This window comes from Lucilia cuprina, chromosome 6 (assembly GCF_022045245.1).
Source record: "Lucilia cuprina isolate Lc7/37 chromosome 6, ASM2204524v1, whole genome shotgun sequence".
Lineage (NCBI taxonomy): Eukaryota > Metazoa > Arthropoda > Insecta > Diptera > Calliphoridae > Lucilia > Lucilia cuprina.
The window spans coordinates 41,209,326-41,228,831 of NC_060954.1; the positions used below are offsets into that span (position 1 = coordinate 41,209,326).

The 19,506-nt window shown below is 30.6% G+C and overlaps 4 protein-coding genes and 17 non-coding genes across 24 annotated transcripts in view; 19 read left to right on the forward strand and 2 right to left on the reverse strand.

The window, feature by feature from the left end:
* The first annotated feature begins 1,909 nt into the window (after positions 1–1,909).
* On the forward strand, positions 1,910–3,220 carry LOC111686896. Its single transcript, XM_023449290.2, has 3 exons — positions 1,910–2,103; positions 2,158–2,476; positions 2,669–3,220. Exons 1-3 carry the CDS (start codon positions 1,994–1,996, stop codon positions 2,858–2,860), a joined length of 621 nt encoding a protein of 206 aa, XP_023305058.2. The 5' UTR covers positions 1,910–1,993; the 3' UTR covers positions 2,861–3,220.
* Positions 2,865–4,078, reverse strand: LOC111686895 (DNA repair protein RAD51 homolog 4). Its single transcript, XM_023449289.2, has 2 exons — positions 3,219–4,078; positions 2,865–3,159 (listed from the first exon to the last, which is right to left on the reverse strand). Exons 1-2 carry the CDS (start codon positions 4,060–4,062, stop codon positions 2,867–2,869), a joined length of 1,137 nt encoding a protein of 378 aa, XP_023305057.2. The 5' UTR covers positions 4,063–4,078; the 3' UTR covers positions 2,865–2,866.
* A 120-nt stretch (positions 4,079–4,198) lies between these two features.
* On the reverse strand, positions 4,199–6,847 carry LOC124420677 (high mobility group B protein 2-like). Of its 2 annotated transcripts, none has more exons than XM_046954272.1 (2): positions 6,449–6,847; positions 4,199–4,327 (listed from the first exon to the last, which is right to left on the reverse strand). In XM_046954272.1, exons 1-2 carry the CDS (start codon positions 6,741–6,743, stop codon positions 4,269–4,271), a joined length of 354 nt encoding a protein of 117 aa, XP_046810228.1. In that variant the 5' UTR covers positions 6,744–6,847; the 3' UTR covers positions 4,199–4,268. The 2 variants fall into 2 exon arrangements, with proteins under 2 accessions (XP_046810228.1, XP_046810229.1); XM_046954273.1 differs by lacking the exon at positions 4,199–4,327 and adding an exon at positions 6,047–6,338.
* Positions 4,267–19,506, forward strand: part of LOC111686900 (helicase domino) — a 38,952-nt gene continuing 23,712 nt past the window's right edge. The window contains exons 1-7 of one of the 3 annotated variants that reach the window (XM_046954269.1): positions 4,269–4,643; positions 9,548–10,481; positions 10,670–11,096; positions 12,387–12,807; positions 13,315–13,416; positions 16,908–17,672; positions 17,910–19,179. In XM_046954269.1, coding sequence (XP_046810225.1) covers positions 9,559–10,481; positions 10,670–11,096; positions 12,387–12,807; positions 13,315–13,416; positions 16,908–17,672; positions 17,910–19,179 — 3,908 coding nt within the window. In that variant the 5' untranslated portion in view covers positions 4,269–4,643; positions 9,548–9,558. Of the gene's footprint in view, positions 4,644–9,547; positions 10,482–10,669; positions 11,097–12,386; positions 12,808–13,314; positions 13,417–16,907; positions 17,673–17,909; positions 19,180–19,506 lie in introns of all 3 variants that reach the window. The other 2 variants (XM_046954271.1, XM_046954270.1) reach the window with 2 other exon arrangements.
* LOC111686903 lies at positions 7,383–7,518 on the forward strand. Its single transcript, XR_002762797.2, has one exon. It is a non-coding gene; the product is annotated as a small nucleolar RNA psi18S-841/snoR66 (small nucleolar RNA).
* LOC111686906 lies at positions 7,557–7,678 on the forward strand. Its single transcript, XR_002762800.2, has one exon. It is a non-coding gene; the product is annotated as a small nucleolar RNA Me28S-Am2589 (small nucleolar RNA).
* On the forward strand, positions 7,944–8,090 carry LOC124421060. Its single transcript, XR_006941501.1, has one exon. It is a non-coding gene; the product is annotated as a small nucleolar RNA psi18S-841/snoR66 (small nucleolar RNA).
* On the forward strand, positions 8,122–8,245 carry LOC124421054. Its single transcript, XR_006941495.1, has one exon. It is a non-coding gene; the product is annotated as a small nucleolar RNA Me28S-Am2589 (small nucleolar RNA).
* Positions 8,475–8,597, forward strand: LOC124421053. The gene has a single exon (XR_006941494.1). It is a non-coding gene; the product is annotated as a small nucleolar RNA Me28S-Am2589 (small nucleolar RNA).
* LOC124421059 lies at positions 8,724–8,860 on the forward strand. The gene has a single exon (XR_006941500.1). It is a non-coding gene; the product is annotated as a small nucleolar RNA psi18S-841/snoR66 (small nucleolar RNA).
* On the forward strand, positions 8,897–9,020 carry LOC111686904. The gene has a single exon (XR_002762798.2). It is a non-coding gene; the product is annotated as a small nucleolar RNA Me28S-Am2589 (small nucleolar RNA).
* Positions 11,391–11,535, forward strand: LOC111686907. The gene has a single exon (XR_002762801.2). It is a non-coding gene; the product is annotated as a small nucleolar RNA psi18S-841/snoR66 (small nucleolar RNA).
* Positions 11,565–11,686, forward strand: LOC124421055. Its single transcript, XR_006941496.1, has one exon. It is a non-coding gene; the product is annotated as a small nucleolar RNA Me28S-Am2589 (small nucleolar RNA).
* Positions 11,922–12,062, forward strand: LOC111686902. Its single transcript, XR_002762796.2, has one exon. It is a non-coding gene; the product is annotated as a small nucleolar RNA psi18S-841/snoR66 (small nucleolar RNA).
* Positions 12,096–12,218, forward strand: LOC111686905. The gene has a single exon (XR_002762799.2). It is a non-coding gene; the product is annotated as a small nucleolar RNA Me28S-Am2589 (small nucleolar RNA).
* Positions 15,222–15,363, forward strand: LOC124421061. Its single transcript, XR_006941502.1, has one exon. It is a non-coding gene; the product is annotated as a small nucleolar RNA psi18S-841/snoR66 (small nucleolar RNA).
* LOC124421057 lies at positions 15,419–15,562 on the forward strand. The gene has a single exon (XR_006941498.1). It is a non-coding gene; the product is annotated as a small nucleolar RNA psi18S-841/snoR66 (small nucleolar RNA).
* On the forward strand, positions 15,593–15,714 carry LOC124421056. Its single transcript, XR_006941497.1, has one exon. It is a non-coding gene; the product is annotated as a small nucleolar RNA Me28S-Am2589 (small nucleolar RNA).
* LOC124421058 lies at positions 15,947–16,091 on the forward strand. Its single transcript, XR_006941499.1, has one exon. It is a non-coding gene; the product is annotated as a small nucleolar RNA psi18S-841/snoR66 (small nucleolar RNA).
* LOC124421052 lies at positions 16,121–16,242 on the forward strand. The gene has a single exon (XR_006941493.1). It is a non-coding gene; the product is annotated as a small nucleolar RNA Me28S-Am2589 (small nucleolar RNA).
* Positions 17,724–17,833, forward strand: LOC111686901. Its single transcript, XR_002762795.2, has one exon. It is a non-coding gene; the product is annotated as a small nucleolar RNA Me28S-Am2589 (small nucleolar RNA).

Genomic DNA, 19,506 nt, shown 5'->3' on the forward strand with positions numbered 1-19,506 from the left:
GATAGATAGATAGATAGATAGATAGATAGATAGATAGATAGATAGATAGATAGATAGATAGATAGATAGATAGATAGATAGATAGATAGATAGATATATATATAGATACATACATACATACATACATACATACATACATACATACATACATACATACATACATACATACATACATACATACATACATACATATAAGTTAGTTAGTTAGATACATCCGAAGAAATACAAAGGACCTGCTGTGCAATCCTTTACGAGTAGATGAAATCAAGCCCATTACATCCGGTCCAATAAACTAAAACACTAACTACATTCTGGTTTAACACATAATATTTATTCTTCAATTAAAAGAAGTTTTTTTCTGAAAAAAAGAACAAAATGTACTTTCCATTTTTTATTGTTCTTAAAGTATTCCAAGTTAGCGAAAAAGAAGTTAGTACAATTTACTACATTCATGTACTGACTAGTATATTAAATCGCCTATGGATTAATGTTTTGCCTAGTCTATGTATTAATTTAAGCCAATTCTATACGCTATAAACTTATCTTTGTACTAGTTTATGGACCAAAACTTAAACTAGTCTACTATAAGTGTAGACTAGTATAGATTTTGTCAACTAATCTATTGACTAGTCTGTGGACTCTGCCATGCTCTATTCTATAGACCAGTCTGTTAACAAATCTTCATTCTAGTCTACGCTCTAATCTAAAAATTAGTCTACAGAGCAATCTATTTACAAATGTATGGGACCACTTAAGCATAAAAGTTTATTATAAAATGAATTTCATTTAAACGAAAAAAAAAAAATACAAACGTTATTGTTTATTTATTTAATTTTAAGAAGAAAAAAAATTAAAATTCCTAAAATGCATAAAAACGTTAAATTAAAAAGCATACTTTGTACAAAAGATAAGATAAACGAAACATAATCAAATGCATTCATAAAAGAATATTTCATCATAATGTAGAAAAACTAGACTAAAGGCAATACAAGACGACTTAAACGTGAGTTGCAAACAAAATATTTCAGATCTACATATATTGATTAATGACAGACCTATATTGATTAATTTATTTAATATACAAAACTAAAGATTTAGTCGCATGTTTAGAATTCTCAAATCCATTCCGGAAAACTTCGTATAACGGACATTGTACGCTACAGTTCAGCGTATTTTGTTATCTATTTAAATTTCCTTGTTCTTATAATTATTTCCCATACTGTTTCTTTTATCTATTGTTATTTTCTATTTACATAGCTTTCGCCATGTTTTGACCTTGCAGAGATTTTTCAACTGTTCCAGACTAAACAACAACTACGCAAAATTTATCACTTTCTTGCAAAATCGCATTTTTTGACTTTGATTTCATAGTAGTTTAAAGAAATCTTATTTGCAACTGTACTTTGCTCCTCTGATTTTTTGGTTACTTTTGTATAAACATGCTGAAGAACATGTTAAAATTTCAAGTGAAAAATTATACAACTTAATTAAGTTAAAATTCATAATACCCTACAGCTCCACTATGTGTTATTCGGTAAGATCGGTTGATAAACTTTAAGGTTCCGTTTCCCGAACATGAGTCCCAGATAGGACAAGTATAAAATTGGCGACAAATCTATCTATCTATCTATCTACCTATCTATCTATCTATCTATCTATCTATCTATCTATCTATCTATCTATCTATCTATCTATCTATCTATCTATCTATCTATCTATCTATCTATCTATCTATCTATCTATCTATCTATCTATCTATCTATCTACCTATCTATCTATCTATATATCTATCTGTCTGTCTAATTTTGTACTTCCGTTTTCCTAGTACTTTTCCATTACAACTCTGCTACCACCACAAATATAGAGATGTGCGATAACTATTTTGTTATCGTTTTTGAACAGCTGTTGAATTTTTCTTTCTGCTACTGCAGTTTTCCAAAGTAAAATATTTGGGAATGTAAATAAACAAAAATTGTTCCAAATAAACAAAAACATGTCATCATTAGTAGCAGACTATGACACCAGCTCCTCATCCTCGAGTAGTGATGAAGACATAACAGACAATGAAGATGCTGAGTGCACCGAAACATCTAAAAAAAACAGGCAAGTTCAATGAATGTTATAAAGTAATCTAATAATAATAATTTTGTCAATTAGCTTAACTACAACAGCTAAGACATCACCACCACAACGACTCTTGCCTAGTGCCAATGTATTACTTGGAAGCGGTTCCTCTAAGACACCGGGAGATGTTTTTAACAATCCATTTTTGGAGGCAGAAAAATTAGAAATAGATAAATTACAGAAACATGTTAAAATGGTCGATTCGGAAAATCATTTGCTGCAAAAAAATGGCCGTAAAATTTGTTGGAATAATCGTAAGGGACGCTGTAGATTTGGTAATAAGTGTAAATATGCTCATGACTCGGATTTGGTAGAGACGATTGAGGGAGTTGATGTACATAATAAACAAAATGTAAGTAAGGAGGTAAAATTTAAAGAAAAAAGTTGAAAGGTTATGTTTGGACATGACTACGAGCTTAAAATAATAGTAATAAAATAATATTTATAATATTTTAAAATATGCATATCTCAACCAAGAATTGTGAAATAATTATTGTGAAGTTTAGATCAGATTCCTAAGCATACTTATTTTTTATACTTACAGCTTAACACACCTACCACCACAAAAACATTTTTAACAAAAACCGCCTCATCTTATTCCCATGAAGAGAATACCGCCCAGCCAGATTTGATAACAAGTGATAATAAAAATCGCAAACGTCCCGGTTTGGGTGACAGTATTGTACCGGGAAAACGTGTTATGAAAACATATCAACAAACAAAAAAATCAACATAACACATTTTAGATAACACCCTCCGGCTGTAAGCTCACTGAACAGCTTAGATCACTGGGAGACCAAGTAGATTTTATTAACTTAATTATACGCAAAGAGGGATCTAGTTTATAACTAACATCGTCGGAGGGGGGAAATTCAAGTGATAAACGTAAATGAGGTTTAGTTAACCAACAAAGGCCTAAAACAGGACGATAGTCAGAGGAAGACAGCGAAGATGTTTTATCATTAACCAACTCCATATCATCTGCAGCAATAATATCGGAAATATCTTGATCATTGAGAGCGGCAGCGAGAGAAGCTAGAAAATAAGTGTGAATATAAAAATAAATGAAAAAAAGTTAAATAAATAGTGCATACTAGTGGGTTTTGTTTCATTTTCTTCTGGAGTGGAGGGCAATAGAGATAGATTTATACATATTACGCTTATATAATGCTGACGCACTAAACGATTGATGTTTTGACTTAGCCGGGACAACAGCCATTTACCGGCTAAACGATTGCTTTCGGCTTTGAGAAGAAACCAAACAGCCGGCAAAGAATCTATTACTATCAACTTAATAGCGCTTGCATCTAAATTTCCTAACTCTATTTGTTTATGTAATTCTGCCAGCATTTCGACAACACCTTGAGCGGATAGCACACGTTCCACTTTGATATAAGACATAATGCCGGCATAGAGTTCTGGTTCGATTTCTCGAGCCTTAAGCATGTCTTTTATACGACTGGCGGAAAAATCTAATTTGGTGTCTATGTACAAAGCTGGAGCCACCTGATTTATGACAAAATTTAATATTAAAGTCAAAGCCAATTGTGTTTTGCCCACACCAGTAGGACCACAGATTTCCCAAAAAGAACAATTATTAAGTAGTAGACAGGGAGCCAGCATATTGTCCAAAGCATTAATATGTGAGCCATAAACTTTCTTCTTGGGATCATAAATACGTATTTCGTGTACTAAATTTTCTTCTTCATCTTGAGTTTCTTGTTCTGGAGGTTCAACAATAATGCGTTTGGGGCCATAGAGCGCACGAAATTCCTTTTTTATCTTTAAAACTTGCTCCAGATTTAAATTTAATATTTTCATAAGTTTTTCCGGTTTTTCGTGTATAAATTCACGCACCCGTATAATGCCATGTTTTTCTAATATATTTAAACAATAATCGGACAGCTCAGTGTTTGGTAAACTGTGTAATTTAAACATATTTTTAATTTTATTTTACAAATTTTCTACAATTAACCGCGCTTTTTTTCAACTCTTTATTTTCCAACTGCATAACAACCCTGTATTTGCTATACAGCTGTTTCATTGTCATCTGGCATCTCTAAATTACCAAAATGGCTGATGTGTACTTTGATTTGCGGCGTTAACCCACCACAGTTTCAGTTTCCGTCATGTTCTCAAAGTGTTCACAACATATTCTTCGCTAAAACAGTGTTGCTGCCATTTATTACGTGATATATTTTTTCTAAGAAAAAAAAAAAATTAACAAAAGTGAAACAAAACATACGGTTAACTATACGTGTAAAGAGTACAACTATATATATTTATGTACAAGCATAAACGAGAAAGAAAAAAATTTTCCATTTGTTCTCAAACGCAAACACCCGTGTAAAAAAATTGTAATTTTAAATTGAAATTTCATTTGTTAAACAGTGAAAATAATTGAAAATTCCATAATTAAAAAATAATTTAATATTTCTATTAACGTTTTATAATTGTTTTGTGTGCGGATGCCTCTAGAAATGCCCGAAAATTCATGATTAAAATTAAAGACATCTGAGGTAGGTGTAGAGAAAGAAATAAAATTTTTATATCCAAAAGTGATTAGAAGAAGGGAGCAAAAAAAAAATATTTTTGCTTTTCATTCTTCTTTTTTCTATTATTTTACTAGTGTTTGTGTGTGTGTGTGTGTGTTTGCATATTTTTTTAGCTTCGCTTGGTGTGTTTTTCTTCTAATTTTTTCTTTTGTTAAAAAAATCAAAGAAAATAAAAAAATCAGAGTTGCATTTTATGGATTTTTTAAAAAAATAATTACTTTAAGGGAAATTTTGTTTGAAATTTTAATTATAATAAATATTTTTTTATTCTAATGTTTTGCATTTTACATTTAAATAAATTTGCATTTGTAATTAAGAGAAAATAATTACCGGCATTTTTTCGTTTATAACCGGTTCAAGGGCGTTTTGTAAACAAAGTGATAAACTTGTTTTCAATTCTTTTCTAAATTTGTATTTTAATAAACTTTAAAACAGTTTAGTGTTTATGATTTTAATGATTTTTAGTCACACCTTAATTTTTTAGTGAAAAAATGAAACAATTTTAATAAAAATGCAAAAAAAAAAAACAATTTCACTTTGTGATCTTTTTTTAACTTGCTCAAAGATATATACAGTGCTGGAGAAATTATAAATACATATATGTATATCAGGCATGGAAAATTTAGTGCATTAGTAGTTTTGATATTGAAAAATACCGCTCTAACCGAACGAGATTTTTTCCTACATATTCCTCTTTTGATAAATAAGTAGTCTACATAATAGTCAATAGACAAGTTTATATCAACCCTAATGAAATTCGATTCTATGGTTAAATATACGAATCTATTGAAATCGGTCAATTATTTCGAATGCATAGGTTGTCATACAATTCAATTGAATTAGTTTTGAAAGTAACAAAGATAATGAATTATTCATTCCCACGACAATCGGCTCCGGAACGACACGGAGTTCAATGAACAACGACCATGGATTGTCAACTTACCCACACCGACTTTACACAAGTCGCTGCTACAACAACATGAATTAGAGTCTAATGTATAACAATGGACTAGTATAAAGATAAACGTCAATCGTTCAAATGAGACTCTTATGGCAGGTTTCTTACTTATCAGTTAAACTAGGCTTAACTTGCTGTTAGATTAAACTCAAAACAAATTTAGGCGGACTTTAACCGATAATTGTGTTTTTCAGTTTTAGATTTAAGCTCAGTTAACTTTGTTAGTGTTGCCAAGTTTTCACCCAAAAACAAAGAACAGCTGTTTTTTGCAAACAATACTTTTGTAAAATGAAAAATTTTGGAAAAATGTTAAATAAACATTTAAAACTATAATTAATAAAACAAAACAAATCAGAAAATTGCAATTTACTTAAGATATTAAGTTTTAAGCAAAGAATGAAGATTATCTTTATCAAAAAAACTCGCACTTATTATTTTCATTTATAATTTGTGGATTATTGCTATTCGAAGACAAATTACTAAAATACATTTTGATATATAGAAATCGATAGTAAAATCTTCTTAATGATCGTTTAATAAGGTAATTGTTGTTGTAACAGTTCGACTGTGGCCAATAGTTCTTTCTGTGGAAAAAACTTTCGATTAATACAGCTGTCGCTGGGTTGACAATCTTTGGCCGAGTATGACTTGGGATGTTATTTGCATTCCTTTATCTTAATAGCATAGAAAACTGTTAATACCTTTTCAAAAACAAGGGCCGAATGTTATATTTATTCAAAATTATTTTATATTAACATTTAATTGATGTAATTTGCAATATCTACTAAAGATTTTATTTGTTTTCTCTTACTTTTCATTGGCTTCCTCAGCATTCTAATGTTCTTCTTGACTTTATTTTGATATTTTTTAATTTCATAAAATTTTTGCTGTTGATTTTTACGAGCCCATACAAAATATAGTAATTTATCATTATTAGACATTTGCCTCCATTTCTCTCCTGCCATTTTAGCAATTGTTGTTACTTTTTCAGTGGATCCAGAGGAATTTTCTTTTAAAGTCTGACGAAATTCATGTAGAAATATAAAAAATGGATTTGTAGATTTTGAGGGAATTGTTGTTGATAAAGACAGCTGTTTTGAAAACATTTTATTTGAATTATTACAAAATTTCAATAAAAAATTTTAATGACAGATATGTATTTAATTGTTTTACTTTAATTAATATTTCGTAATTGTTTACAAAAGCTGAACGTTTTGAGATTTTTAGTCAACGTTAGAATTTTTAGAATTTAGATGATCGCAGGTAATAGTTTTGCAGAAGTACATTCTATACGTGTGATCCTACCAGGAAAACAAGATATAATAATTAGCTACACGACCAAAAATCAACAATATTTACAATAGCCCCTGATTGTTGTTGTTCACACGCGGGAAAAAACAAAAAATACAATACAATTTTAGGATTAAGACAGAAATCTTAAAAAAATACAGAACATTGGAAACTACAAATTATAGATTAGTAAAATCACTTCCTCTACCTGGTTTCAAATTTATTCTTAAGCTATTCATACAATTTTAATTCTAAATTAATCTTATGCACCTAAAAAGCACTTTCTTGTCCTTAATAATACCGACTTGAAAATCGTCAAATGGTTGCTACAACAAATCTATAAACAGATGCAAAGTTTTTTCTGAAATTTACAAGTTAAAACGATTACTCTGATTACAATTGATAAATTTTTACGTATTTCTATTATTTTTTGACTTTCTACTGATATTTCTAGAGGCAAGGGCACTCTGTGTCATATTGATTTTTAACCGCAAGTGAAACAATTTGTAACCTTGCTAGATAAAAATTCCATTTCTAGCTTCTACTTTATTGCTTTATTAATAAGCTTTAAAGTTTTAACAGAAATGTTAACAATATTTTAACTAATTTTTGGTCCTTAATGATGATTACTTAATATGATGCTAAATTGTCACTGACTTTGGTTAGATTCAAGCTATTTTTGTGAGAATCTTGATGTGCCAAAACTAAAAACAGGATGTTCGCTTTTGCGAGGCATTTGTCTGATTGAGTTTGCTTGTTAAAAGATCAAAGATGAGTTTAGTTTGTAAATGGTTTTGTTATGCACCTAAAAAGCACTTTCTTGTCCTTAATAATACCGGCTTGAAAATCGTCAAATGGTTGCTATAAAAAATATACAAACAGATGCAAAGTTTTTTCTGAAATTTACTACAAGTTAAAACGATTACTCTGTTTACATAATTTAAGTTTTATATATATTAAGATAATTAGTTTACAAGTTTATAATAATTATTAAGATTATATAGTAATATATATTAAGCAAGGGCACTCTGTGTCACATTGATATTTTACCTCAAGTGGAACAATTTGTAACCTTGCTAGATAAAAATTACATTCTTAGCTTCTACCATTAAGCAGTTTAAATAAGCTTTAGTGTTTTTTTTTTTGCAGAATGTAAACAATATTTTAATTATTTCTTGGTCTTTTTGGTAAATTCTCAAAATGATGATAAATTGTCACTGACTTTGGTTAGATTCAAGCTATTTTTGTGAGAATCTTAATGTGCCAAAATTAAAAAAACAGGATGTTCGCTTTTGCGAGGCATTTGTCTGATTGAGAATGATAATTAATTGATTGGGATTGACTTTCTATTGAATAATTTGTATATTTTGCACCTAAAAAGCACTTTCTTGTCCTTAAAAACACCGGCTTGAAAATCGTCAAATGGTTGCTATAACAAACCTATAAACAGATGCAAAGTTTTTTCAGCAATTTAATACAAGTTAAAACGATTACTCTGATTACAGTTAATATATTATTTTAAAAATTTTTTTGGTCTAAAACAAATTCTCAAAATGATGTTAAATTGTCACTGACTTTGGTTAGATTCAAGCTATTTTTGTGAGAATCTTAATGTGCCAAAACTAAAAAACAGGATGTTCGCTTTTGCGAGGCATTTGTCTGATTGAGAATTTGTTTAAAGATCGAAAATAAAGTTTTCTATAATTTTAATATATTTTTAAAATCTTTAACTAATAGTTAAGCTTTTCATCATTGTTTTAGTTCTATTAAAGTTAGTAGTATTTGATTGTATTAACGGCAAGGGCACTCTGTGTCACATTGATTTTTTACCACACGTGAAACAATTTGTAACCTTGCTAGATAAAAATTCCATTTCTAGCTTCTACTTTATTGCTTTATTAATAAGTTTTATTGTTTTAAAAAGAAATGTTAACAGTTTTAAAACTCCCTTTTGGTTCTTAATAACTTACTCAATATGATGCTAAATTGTCACTGACTTTGGTTAGATTCAAGCTATTTTTGTGAGAATCTTAATGTGCCAAAACTAAAAAAACAGGATGTTCGCTTTTGCGAGGCATTTGTCTGATTGAGTTTGCCTGTTAAAAGATCAAGAATGAGTTTAGTTCGTAAATGGTTTTGTTATGCACCTAAAAAGCACTTTCTTGTCCTTAATAATATCGACTTGAAAATCGTCAAATGGTTGCTACAACAAATCTATATGCAGATGCAAAGCTTTTACTATAATCTAATACAAGTAAAAGCTGTTACTCTGCTTACAATTTATAAGCAATTTTAAACTAATATGTATTTAGTCGATTCATTTATATTCGTTTGCAGTTTTCCAATATTTTTCAATTCTATTTAAGTTATTTTTATTTCTAATATGTATATATTTTATGGCAAATTTACCCTGTGTTATCATTTTATTAGACAATGATAAAACAATTTGTAATTTTTGCCAGATAAAGAGCAAAATAACGCTTTACACTGTTAAGTTAAACATTAGCCCAACATAATAGTGATATAATTTTGCTACAAGTTAAACAATATAACATGTTTATCTTCATGTATAAGATTTCTTATATCAAGATTAATAATTCTATTTTTTGTCTTATTTTAGATGCATCAAACATGAATGAAGGTGAGTCAGCAGGAGGGGGGCATCAAGGGTCTAACCCGGCCCCTCCTGCTGTGCCAGACCGCATATCATCAACAACAACAACAACAAATATTGTAACACACTCAATAAAAACTACGTCAAATATAGCTAATCAAAGCTTCGCGTCGACGTTGACTACAACACCTGTTGTTGCTTCTGCACCATTACAACAGCAACAACAACAACAGCAGCCACAAGTAACCAGCCCAATACCAAGAAGTTTTCAACAAGCTTTTGCTCAACAGCACTTACAAATTTCCGATACATTACCATTAAATACAAGCTCCATATCATTAGCATCATCATCATCATCTTCATTGTTAACCTCATCGTCAACAGCAACATTAAAGACGGCTAAAACAGGAATACAAATAACGTCACCGTCTAAGGGTCATATGCCTCAAACGCCAATACGAACAACAACGGATTTAACAGCTGCTACTGCTACAAATCAAAACTCAGCGACTACAACGCAACCACAACAAGAACACCCGCAACAATTAAGTTCATTCCCTGGCTCATTAACAGCTATTAATACTGATAACACAATATCTTCACCTCTCAGCAAACGTAAAAAATTAGACGAAGCTCATTTGCAACAACAGCAACAACAACTGCAAGAAAATCATACAATTTTATCAGCAGCCGGCATTAGCGGTGTTAGTAGTTGTAGTAGTAATACATCTTTAGTAGGTTCTTTATTGCCAACCTCAACGTCTACTTCTTTAATAAGCAACAGTTCATCATTAGCATCGTCTTCATTATCAGCATCTTTAGTAACAGCAACGGTAGCAGGAGCAGCAGTAGTATCAACAGCAACAACGCATGATATACAAAATTTAAAGAAACGTATATTAGAACAGAAATATTTACGTTTACGTAGATTAAAGGAAAAGTAAGTCATTTTGTTTTTATTTAATTATTAACTTTTTTATATTTATTTATTTATTTATTTATTTATTTATTTATTTATTTATTTATTTATTTATTTATTTATTTATTTATTTATTTATTTATTTATTTATTTATTTATTTATTTATTTATTTATTTATTTATTTATTTATTTATTTATTATTTTATAGACATACTGAAAATGTCGCCGAATTGTTTTATTTGCAAACCGGTGGCAATATGATGGACTATCCTACGTGGCGTAAAAAAGCACCTACCCCACAGTTCATCACCTTTAGCAATGCCTATCGTTTGGAACAATTGGTTAACGATGAAAGAACAGCAGCAGCAACAACAACAACAGCAACGACCGCTACAACAGGAACGCCAACATCATCAACAACATCAACAACAGCAACAGCTATTAATGTTGGTACAACGGCGGTTTCTTTACTACCACAACACCAGCAACACTTACAGTCACAACAATCAATACCAGTTGCTGATAATATAGCTACAATTATTGGTGTGTCTGGTGCTGGTGGTGTTAGTAGTAATAGTAGTAGTATTATCAGCAGCAATAATGCTAATCATACAACCAACACAACACAACAAACGGTAAGTCAAAAGTTTTGTTATTTTGATTAGATTTAAGTTGTTTTTACATGAAGCTTATTGTGCCAATACTAAAAAATTTGTTTATTTCGTAATATGTAAATAGTTTTATATTGTACCTAAAAAGCACTTTCTTGTCCTTTAACTATCGACTTGAAAATCGTCAAATGGTTGCTAAAACAAATCAATAAACAGATGCAAAGGTTTAACTAGAATCTAATACTAGTAAAATCTGTTACTCTGATTACAATGTTTTGTTAATACACAATTTTATGATTATCTATTGATATTTTTAGAGGCGAGGGCACTCTGTGTCACATTGATTTTTAACCACAAGTGAAACAATTTGTAATCTTGCTAGATAAAAATTTCATTTCTAGCTTCTACTTTATTGCCTTATTAATAAGTTTTAAAGTTTTAACAGAAATGTAAACAATATTTTAACTCATTTTTGGTCCTTAATGATGATTACTCAATATGATGCTAAATTGTCACTGACTTTGGTTAGATTCAAGCTATATTTGTGAGAATCTTAATGTGCCAAAACTAAAAACAGGATGTTCGCTTTTGCGAGGCATTTGTCTGATTGAGTTAATTTGTTAAAAGATCAAAGATAAGTTTATTTTGTTAATGGTTTTGTTATGCACCTAAAAAGCACTTTCTTGTCCTTAATATTACCGGCTTGAAAATCGTCAAATGGTTGCTACAATAAATATATAAACAGATGCAAAGTTTTTTCTGAAATTTACAAGTTATAACGATTACTCTGGTTACATTTGATACCTTTTTTAACCTATTATTATATGACTTTCTACTGATATTTCTGGAGGCAAGGGCACTCTGTGTCACATTGATTTTTTACCACAAGTGAAACAATTTGTAACCTTGCTAGATAATAATTTCATTTCTAACTTCTACTTCATTGCTTTATTGATAAGTTTTAAAGTTTTAACAGAAATGTTACCAATATTTTAACTCATTTTTGGTCCTTAATGATGATTACTCAATATGATGCTAAATTGTCACTGACTTTGGTTAGATTCAAGCTATTTTTGTGAGAATCTTAATGTGCCAAAACTAAAAAACAGGATGTTCGCTTTTGCGAGGCATTTGTCTGATTGAGTTTATTTGTTAAAAGATCACAGATGAGTTAAGCTAATAAGTAGTGTAATTACATATTTTCATTATGAGGAGGCTTCAAGTCTTGCTTTCTATAATTTAACACAACATTTATTTCTCTTTCACGAATAATTTTAATTAACATTTTGTTTATTTAAATTTTTATCATTTCAGAATACGCAATCTCATCCAACATCTCTAATACAAAGCTCATCATCATCATTAGCAGCAGTAACATCAACATCTGCCACAACCACCTCTTCATCCACCTCCTTAACAGCAAACACTTCATTGGTCTCAAATTATGGACGTCTGCCAAGCAGTACAACCAACAAACAACAACATCCAAGCAACGCAACATCGTCAACTGTATACTCAACTTCCAGCTCCTCCTCCGCCTCCTCAACAGCGCCATCTGCCTCTTCAAATGCAAATGCAACGCCTAATACACAACAACAGACATTAACGGCCACAGATGCCAGTGGTAATCCATTGCCTCCTCAAGGAGCAGAAATAAAAATACCTGCTGTTGGTGCCACACCAGTGGCAGTGTCAACAAAATTACCAGCTGCCGTACAACAATTAACCCAGCAAGGTATGTTTTCTTACTTTCTGTTACACTTACAAGTTTTTAAAGGAAATTATTATTAGTTTTTAAAAAATATATTTTTTTTTTTGGTTTAAATTTGTTTTAACAAAATTTTTTTTAATTTTTATTATTTTTAGTTAATATTATTTTTTTATAATTTTTATACAAAAAAAAAAGCTATTAGCTCTCATCTCACTATTCACCTTCATCATCTTGAATAAAGAATAAAGCACATTACTACTTATAATCAATCTCACACATGTTTTGTTTGAACAACACCCCATAAAAAAATTATACAAAATTTTTCATTTGATTTACAATTAAAAAAAAGGCCTTTAAAAAAACACTTTTCGTATTTTACATTTTTTATTATTATTAGTTTTTCCTTTTGTTATTTATTTTTCTTCTTTCTTTTGTTTTCAATTTTACTCCTTTTAAACATGTTTTTTAACTTTTTTATAATCATAATTCATTATTTATCTAAAAAAAAACTACATCACTACAAAAATTTAGGTCACATTCCGGGTAGACCTTTAGGTGGTCGTCACGGGATGGTATTTGGTCAAATACCCGCCCCACCTGCTGTAGGAAATACTACTGTACCTTTGGTGCCAGGTGCTTATCGTTTTTTCCTAACATTTTTGCAATCAAAAAAAATCTTCTTTACTTTTGTTTTGTAATCGATTTATAATTTTAGTTTCATTACAACTAAACTTTTCTTATTATACTTTCATTAGCTCGTGTCACATTTTTAATTATATTTTCATAATTTTCTTTACTGTTTTTTATTATTTAAAGTAAAGCATCCCCCATTTTTTTTAAGAAGTGGCTTTCTTTTAAATTTTACTTATCAGTTTTGGCCAACTTTTTTTCACCCAAAAAGAATTGGCTTTTTTAATTAGTAGTTAATTTGGCTAAATGTGTATATCATTCTTATTTAATTATCTTTTCATTTTGTTAGTTAATCGTTGTCATTTTGTTTAAACTATTTATTTGAAGTAGTGATTTATTATTTTAATTGTAGTTAATTAAATATAAAGAACTTTTATGTTAGACTTCTTTATTCAAAAAAAATTTTAATATCTTGCAAAATGATTTCTTCAAAGCTTCTAATATTATAAAATTTTCGATATTGAAACTCTTACATACAAAACATTAACAATCTTTGAAAATTAAGGATTATTTTAATCTACCAAATTTGTTTTTTGATATATCAAGGGACTTTATTCAAAAGACTTCTAGATTGTAGACCATGAAGCCGTCGAATATGTGATGGACACTAGAGGGATTTCCGGACATGTACATTCATGTGCGGGAATATAGAAGGACAGGAGAAGCAATCAATAGACCAGAGAAGCAATCAATAGACCAGAGAAGCAATAGACGTCTAATATGGGAAACAACAGACATTTGTCAGATGAAGGAGAAGTTCTTAGATTCGTGCTCGTCTCATGAGCCGTCTGGCGCAGCCAGCTTAAGCAGAGCTGTCTCCGTCAGAATGGCCCATAAGATTCATTGCACTTAAAGCCTTTACATCGCGAAAAGATGAGTACCTTTTGTGAAGGTCTAGACTGTAGGCTAGACTGAAGACTAGACTGAAGACTAGACTGGACTATAGACTAGACTATAGACTAGACTATAGACTAGACTATAGACTAGGCTATAGACTAGACTATAGACTAGACTATAGACTAGACTATAGACTAGACTATAGACTAGACTATAGACTAGACTATAGACTAGACTATAGACTAGACTATAGACTAGACTATAGACTAGACTATAGACTAGACTATAGACTAGACTATAGACTAGACTATAGATTAGACTATAGACTAGACTATAGGCTTTTATATCAAACAATTTTTCGTACGAATTTCGTTTTATCAATGAAGACAATGATATTTCCTTAAGAGCGATTTACACTTTCGCATCCGAAATATTTATTTAAGTTTTATTAAAGATTCTTTGTATTTTCCTTTAAAGATCGTTTTCTTTTTTGTCCTTACACAAAAACATTATCAGATAAATACAAAGCAGTCAAATCATTACAAATCATTAGATTACATTTTCTTGTTCATTAAAAATTTCATTTGGTCCATTGTAATATATAACTTAATAGTTATTTTTAAATATTTATTTAATATCTCTCTCCATTATGTACCTAAAAAGCACTTTCTTGTCTTTAGTATTACCGGCTTGAAAATCGTCAAATGGTTGCTACAACAAATCTTATAAAACAGATGCAAAGTTTTTACTGGCTTTTAATAAAGTAAAATCTGTTACTCTGATTACAATTTAAACATAATTTTAACCCTATTTAGGCCCTGAAAATTAAATAAAATTTTTACTAATGTTGTTTTTTAAGTTATATTAAATAATATGAATTTGAAATTTGCTGATAAGAGTATGCATTTTATGGCAAAATCACTCTGTGTTATCATTTTATTAGACAGTGATAAAACAATTTGTATTTTTGCCAGATAAAGAGCAAAATAACGCTTTACACTATTATGTTAAACTATATCCAAACATAACAGTGATATAATTTTGCTACACTTTAGCTTTAAATTCGTTTCATTTTATTTGTAAGAATTTTAAACCAAATCTAATACTAAGCAAGGGCACTCTGTGTCACATTGATTTTTTACCACAAGTGAAACAATTTGTAACCTTGCTAGATAAAAATTACATTTCTAGCTTCTACTTTATTGCTTTATTAATAAGTTTTAAAGTTTTAACAGAAATGTAAACAGATTTACAACTTCCTTTTGGTCCTTAATGATGATTACTTAATATGATGCTAAATTGTCACTGACTTTGGTTAGATTCAAGCTATTTTTGTGAGAATCTTAATGTGCCAAAACTAAAAACAGGATGTTCGCTTTTGTGAGGCATTTGTCTGATTGAGTTTGCTTGTTAAAAGATCAAAGATGAGTTTAGTTTGTAAATGGTTTTGTTATGCACCTAAAAAGCACTTTCTTGTCCTTTAACTATCGGCTTGAAAATCGTCAAATGGTTGCTAAAACAAATCTATAAACAGATGCAAAGGTTTTACTAGAATCGAAAACTTGTAAAGTCTGTTACTCTGATTACAATGTTTTGGTAATACACAATTTTTTGATTCTCTATTGATATTTCTAGAGGCAAGGGCACTCTGTGTCACATTGATTTTTTACCACACGTGAAACAATTTGTAACCTTGCTAGATAAAAATTTCATTTCTAGCTTCTACTTTATTGCTTTATTAATAAGTTTTAAAGTTTTAACGGAAATGTTAACAATATTTTAAATCATTTTTGGTCCTTAATGATTATTACTCAATATGATGCTAAATTGTCACTGACTTTGGTTAGATTCAAGCTATTTTTGTGAGAATCTTAATGTGCCAAGACTAAAAACAGGATGTTCGCTTTTGCGAGGCATTTGTCTGATTGAGTTAATTTTTAAAAGATCAAAGATAAGTTTATTTTGTTAATGGTTTTGTTATGCACCTAAAAAGCACTTTCTTGTCCTTATAACACCGGCTTGAAAATCGTCAAATGGTTGCTACAATAAATCTATAAACAGATGCAAACTTTTTTCTGAAATTTACTACAAGTTAAAACGATTACTCTGATTACAACTTAGTTTTTAGTTTAATGTTAAGGTTAGTTATAGTTAAGTGCCAAATTTTTTAAGTAAAACAAATTTGCACCTAAAAAGCACTTTCTTTTCCTTATGTTGCCGGCTTGAAAATCGTCAAATGGTTGCTAAAGTAAATTTAAAAACAGATGCAAAGTTTTTACTCTAATTAAAGACAAGTAGAAACGATAACTTTGTTTACATTTATTTGTCAAAATACAAACAAAATGTTCGCTTTTGCGTTACATTTGAAAATCAATTAAAACGTAATTATATTTATTTATTATTTATTATTATAAAGCATGTTGAATATGTTTAGTAAAATCTTTCTTTTAAGGCATGTTAAGTGTGTTTCTTCTTATCTAACTATTAAACGAATAAATTTAATCTCTTGTATTATAAGTATTTTCTTTTAAAATTACAAGTTCTTTCATTTCGATACTATTTTACTAATTTAATACTATTTTTCTATTATTTCTTAGGTGGTACACCATTGATACCCTGCAGTATAGCGCAAGGTTCTACAACATTACGGCGCAATGGTAATGGTGTTGTCACCAGTTCAAATACTCCTCCGCCCTTGTATTCTCCTACACCTAGTGGTTTATTGGTGCCAGCTGGTTCGGCAAGTGCGGCTACAGCAGCGGCTGCTGCTGGTGGTTCATCGGCGGCCACTACACCGAATAGTAATCAAGAGTTTTCCTTCAAGGCTAAACAGGAAGTCGATGTTATGCGTCGTATTATGGAATTACAACGAGAGGGATTATGGACTGAAAAACGTTTACCAAAACAAATGGAGCCACCACGGCCAAAAGCCCATTGGGATTATTTGCTGGAAGAAATGGTTTGGTTGGCAGCTGATTTTGCGCAAGAGCGTAAATGGAAAAAGGCTGCCGCCAAGAAATGTGCCAAAATGGTACAGAAATATTTTCAAGATAAAGCCAATGCTGCTCAAAAAGCCGAAAAGGCTCAAGAGTTGCATCTAAAGCGTGTGGCGGCTTTCATAGCCAAAGAGGTGAAAATGTTTTGGGGTAACGTTGAAAAACTGGTTGAATATAAACATCACACTAAAATCGAGGAAAAACGTAAAAAGGCCCTGGATCAACATTTATCGTTTATTGTCGATCAAACGGAAAAGTTTTCACAACAATTGGCGGAGGGTATGAATAAGACCATAAAAGATGCTTCAACGAATCCCAGCATAAATTCAAGTCGTATATCTTCACCAAAAAGAGATAATACCGATGGTAAGTTTAACTTGAAATTATCATTTAAACAGAAAAAGAAATATTACAATCTAACACATGATGCTAAACAGTCACTGATTCTAAAGCTTATGCTCTATTTTTGAGAAAGCTTATGGAAATTAAAAGGATGTTCGCTTTTGCGAGGCATTTGTCTGATAATTAAACTTTAAAGAGAAATATAAAATTTTCCAAAGCATAAACTAAAATTTAATATATTTTTTTTTGTTATTCTATTAGATGAATTTCGTCCGGATTCTGCTTCTGAAGACGATGAAGAGACTATAGCCAAAGCCGAGGAAGAAGACAATGCCGATGTTGATGCAGAAGTGGCGGCTTTAGAAAAAGAATCTCAAATGGATTTGGATGATTTTCTTAAAGATTTGCCTAAAGGATATTTGGAAAATCGTGATAAAATCGTGCTAGAAGAGGATACCACAGTAACAACCTCCTCTGGAGCTGCCACTTCAACCAGCAAAAAGGACACCGACAGTGATGATGGTGAATTTGAAGCGAATGAAACCAGTGAAGATGATGAGAATACCATTAGTAAGCAAGAGGAAGAAGAAATGGATGTAGATCATCAAAAAGAAATCGATGAACTAGAGGCTGACAATGATTTAACCGTTGAAGAACTAATGGCTAAATATAAATCCGGACAAGTCGATAATGACACAAAAGCCAGTACATCGAATAGAAAAATTAAAAAAGTGGTTGATTTCGAAGATGAGGATGAAGTTATAAGTCGAGCCATGCGTGACTCCGATGATGATTCTACAGCCGATGAAGAGAATGAGTCCGATGATGAAGAAGAAGTGGAAACAGACAGTGAAGACGACGAGGAAGAAGAGGATGAGAATGCTGAAGAAACAGAAGAAAATGAACAAGATGCAGGCTTAAAAAGTCTGCTAGAAGATTCATCTAATGCCAACAATAGCAGTAAAGATGATATGATCAAAGATGCTGCCGCTTTGGCTGAATCGTTACAGCCCAAAGGCAATACCTTATCCTCCACTAATGTCGTTACACCAGTACCCTTCTTACTCAAACACTCATTGCGTGAATATCAACACATTGGCCTCGACTGGCTGGTAACCATGAATGAACGCAAACTTAATGGCATTTTAGCCGATGAAATGGGTTTAGGTAAAACTATACAAACCATTGCTCTATTAGCACATTTAGCCTGTGTCAAAGGTAACTGGGGTCCTCATCTGATTGTGGTACCCTCTTCTGTCATGCTAAATTGGGAAATGGAATTTAAAAAATGGTGTCCTGGTTTTAAAATACTCACCTATTATGGTTCACAAAAAGAACGCAAACTTAAACGTGTCGGTTGGACTAAACCCAATGCATTTCATGTGTGTATAACATCTTATAAACTCGTGGTACAAGATCAACAAAGTTTTCGTCGTAAAAAATGGAAATATCTTATATTGGATGAGGCTCAAAATATTAAGAATTTTAAATCGCAACGTTGGCAATTGCTATTGAATTTCTCAACGGAAAGGTAAGTTTAAGAATATTTTTTTTCTTTTAAACTTATAAGAATTTCATTTTTAAAATGTTTTATATGAGAAATCGTTAATTTTTTGCTTTTGTTAGATTCTAGCACCGTAAATCAGTAGCTTAACGCTTTGCAAACTTAGTTAAGAGACTACGCTTGGGTGCTTACATTAATATTATTAGACTAATCTCGCTATTATAGACTTTATTTTTTTCACAAAAGTCTGTACTAATATTTTAGACTACAACTATAATAAAACATAATTTCCTGCTTTGTAAAGAGATTAATCGATGATGTTAACTTGGTACAAATATCATTACTAACGAACGA

What these genes read in the sequence shown, in the direction of transcription:
- LOC111686896 (XM_023449290.2), top strand. Translation starts at nt 1,994, where the DNA reads ATGTCATCATTAGTAGCAGACTATGACACCAGCTCCTCATCCTCGAGT. An exon ending in GAAACATCTAAAAAAAACAG is followed by an intron (nt 2,104 to 2,157) that starts GCAAGTTCAATG and finishes TTTGTCAATTAG; the next exon opens with CTTAACTACAACAGCTAAGA. An exon ending in ATGTACATAATAAACAAAAT is followed by an intron (nt 2,477 to 2,668) that starts GTAAGTAAGGAG and finishes TTATACTTACAG; the next exon opens with CTTAACACACCTACCACCAC.
- LOC124420677 (XM_046954272.1), bottom strand. Translation starts at nt 6,743, where the DNA reads ATGTTTTCAAAACAGCTGTCTTTATCAACAACAATTCCCTCAAAATCT. An exon ending in GCTGAGGAAGCCAATGAAAA is followed by an intron (nt 4,328 to 6,448) that starts GTAAGAGAAAAC and finishes TTTTTTTCTTAG; the next exon opens with AAAAAATATATCACGTAATA.
- LOC111686895 (XM_023449289.2), bottom strand. Translation starts at nt 4,062, where the DNA reads ATGTTTAAATTACACAGTTTACCAAACACTGAGCTGTCCGATTATTGT. An exon ending in AAATGAAACAAAACCCACTA is followed by an intron (nt 3,160 to 3,218) that starts GTATGCACTATT and finishes CTTATTTTCTAG; the next exon opens with CTTCTCTCGCTGCCGCTCTC.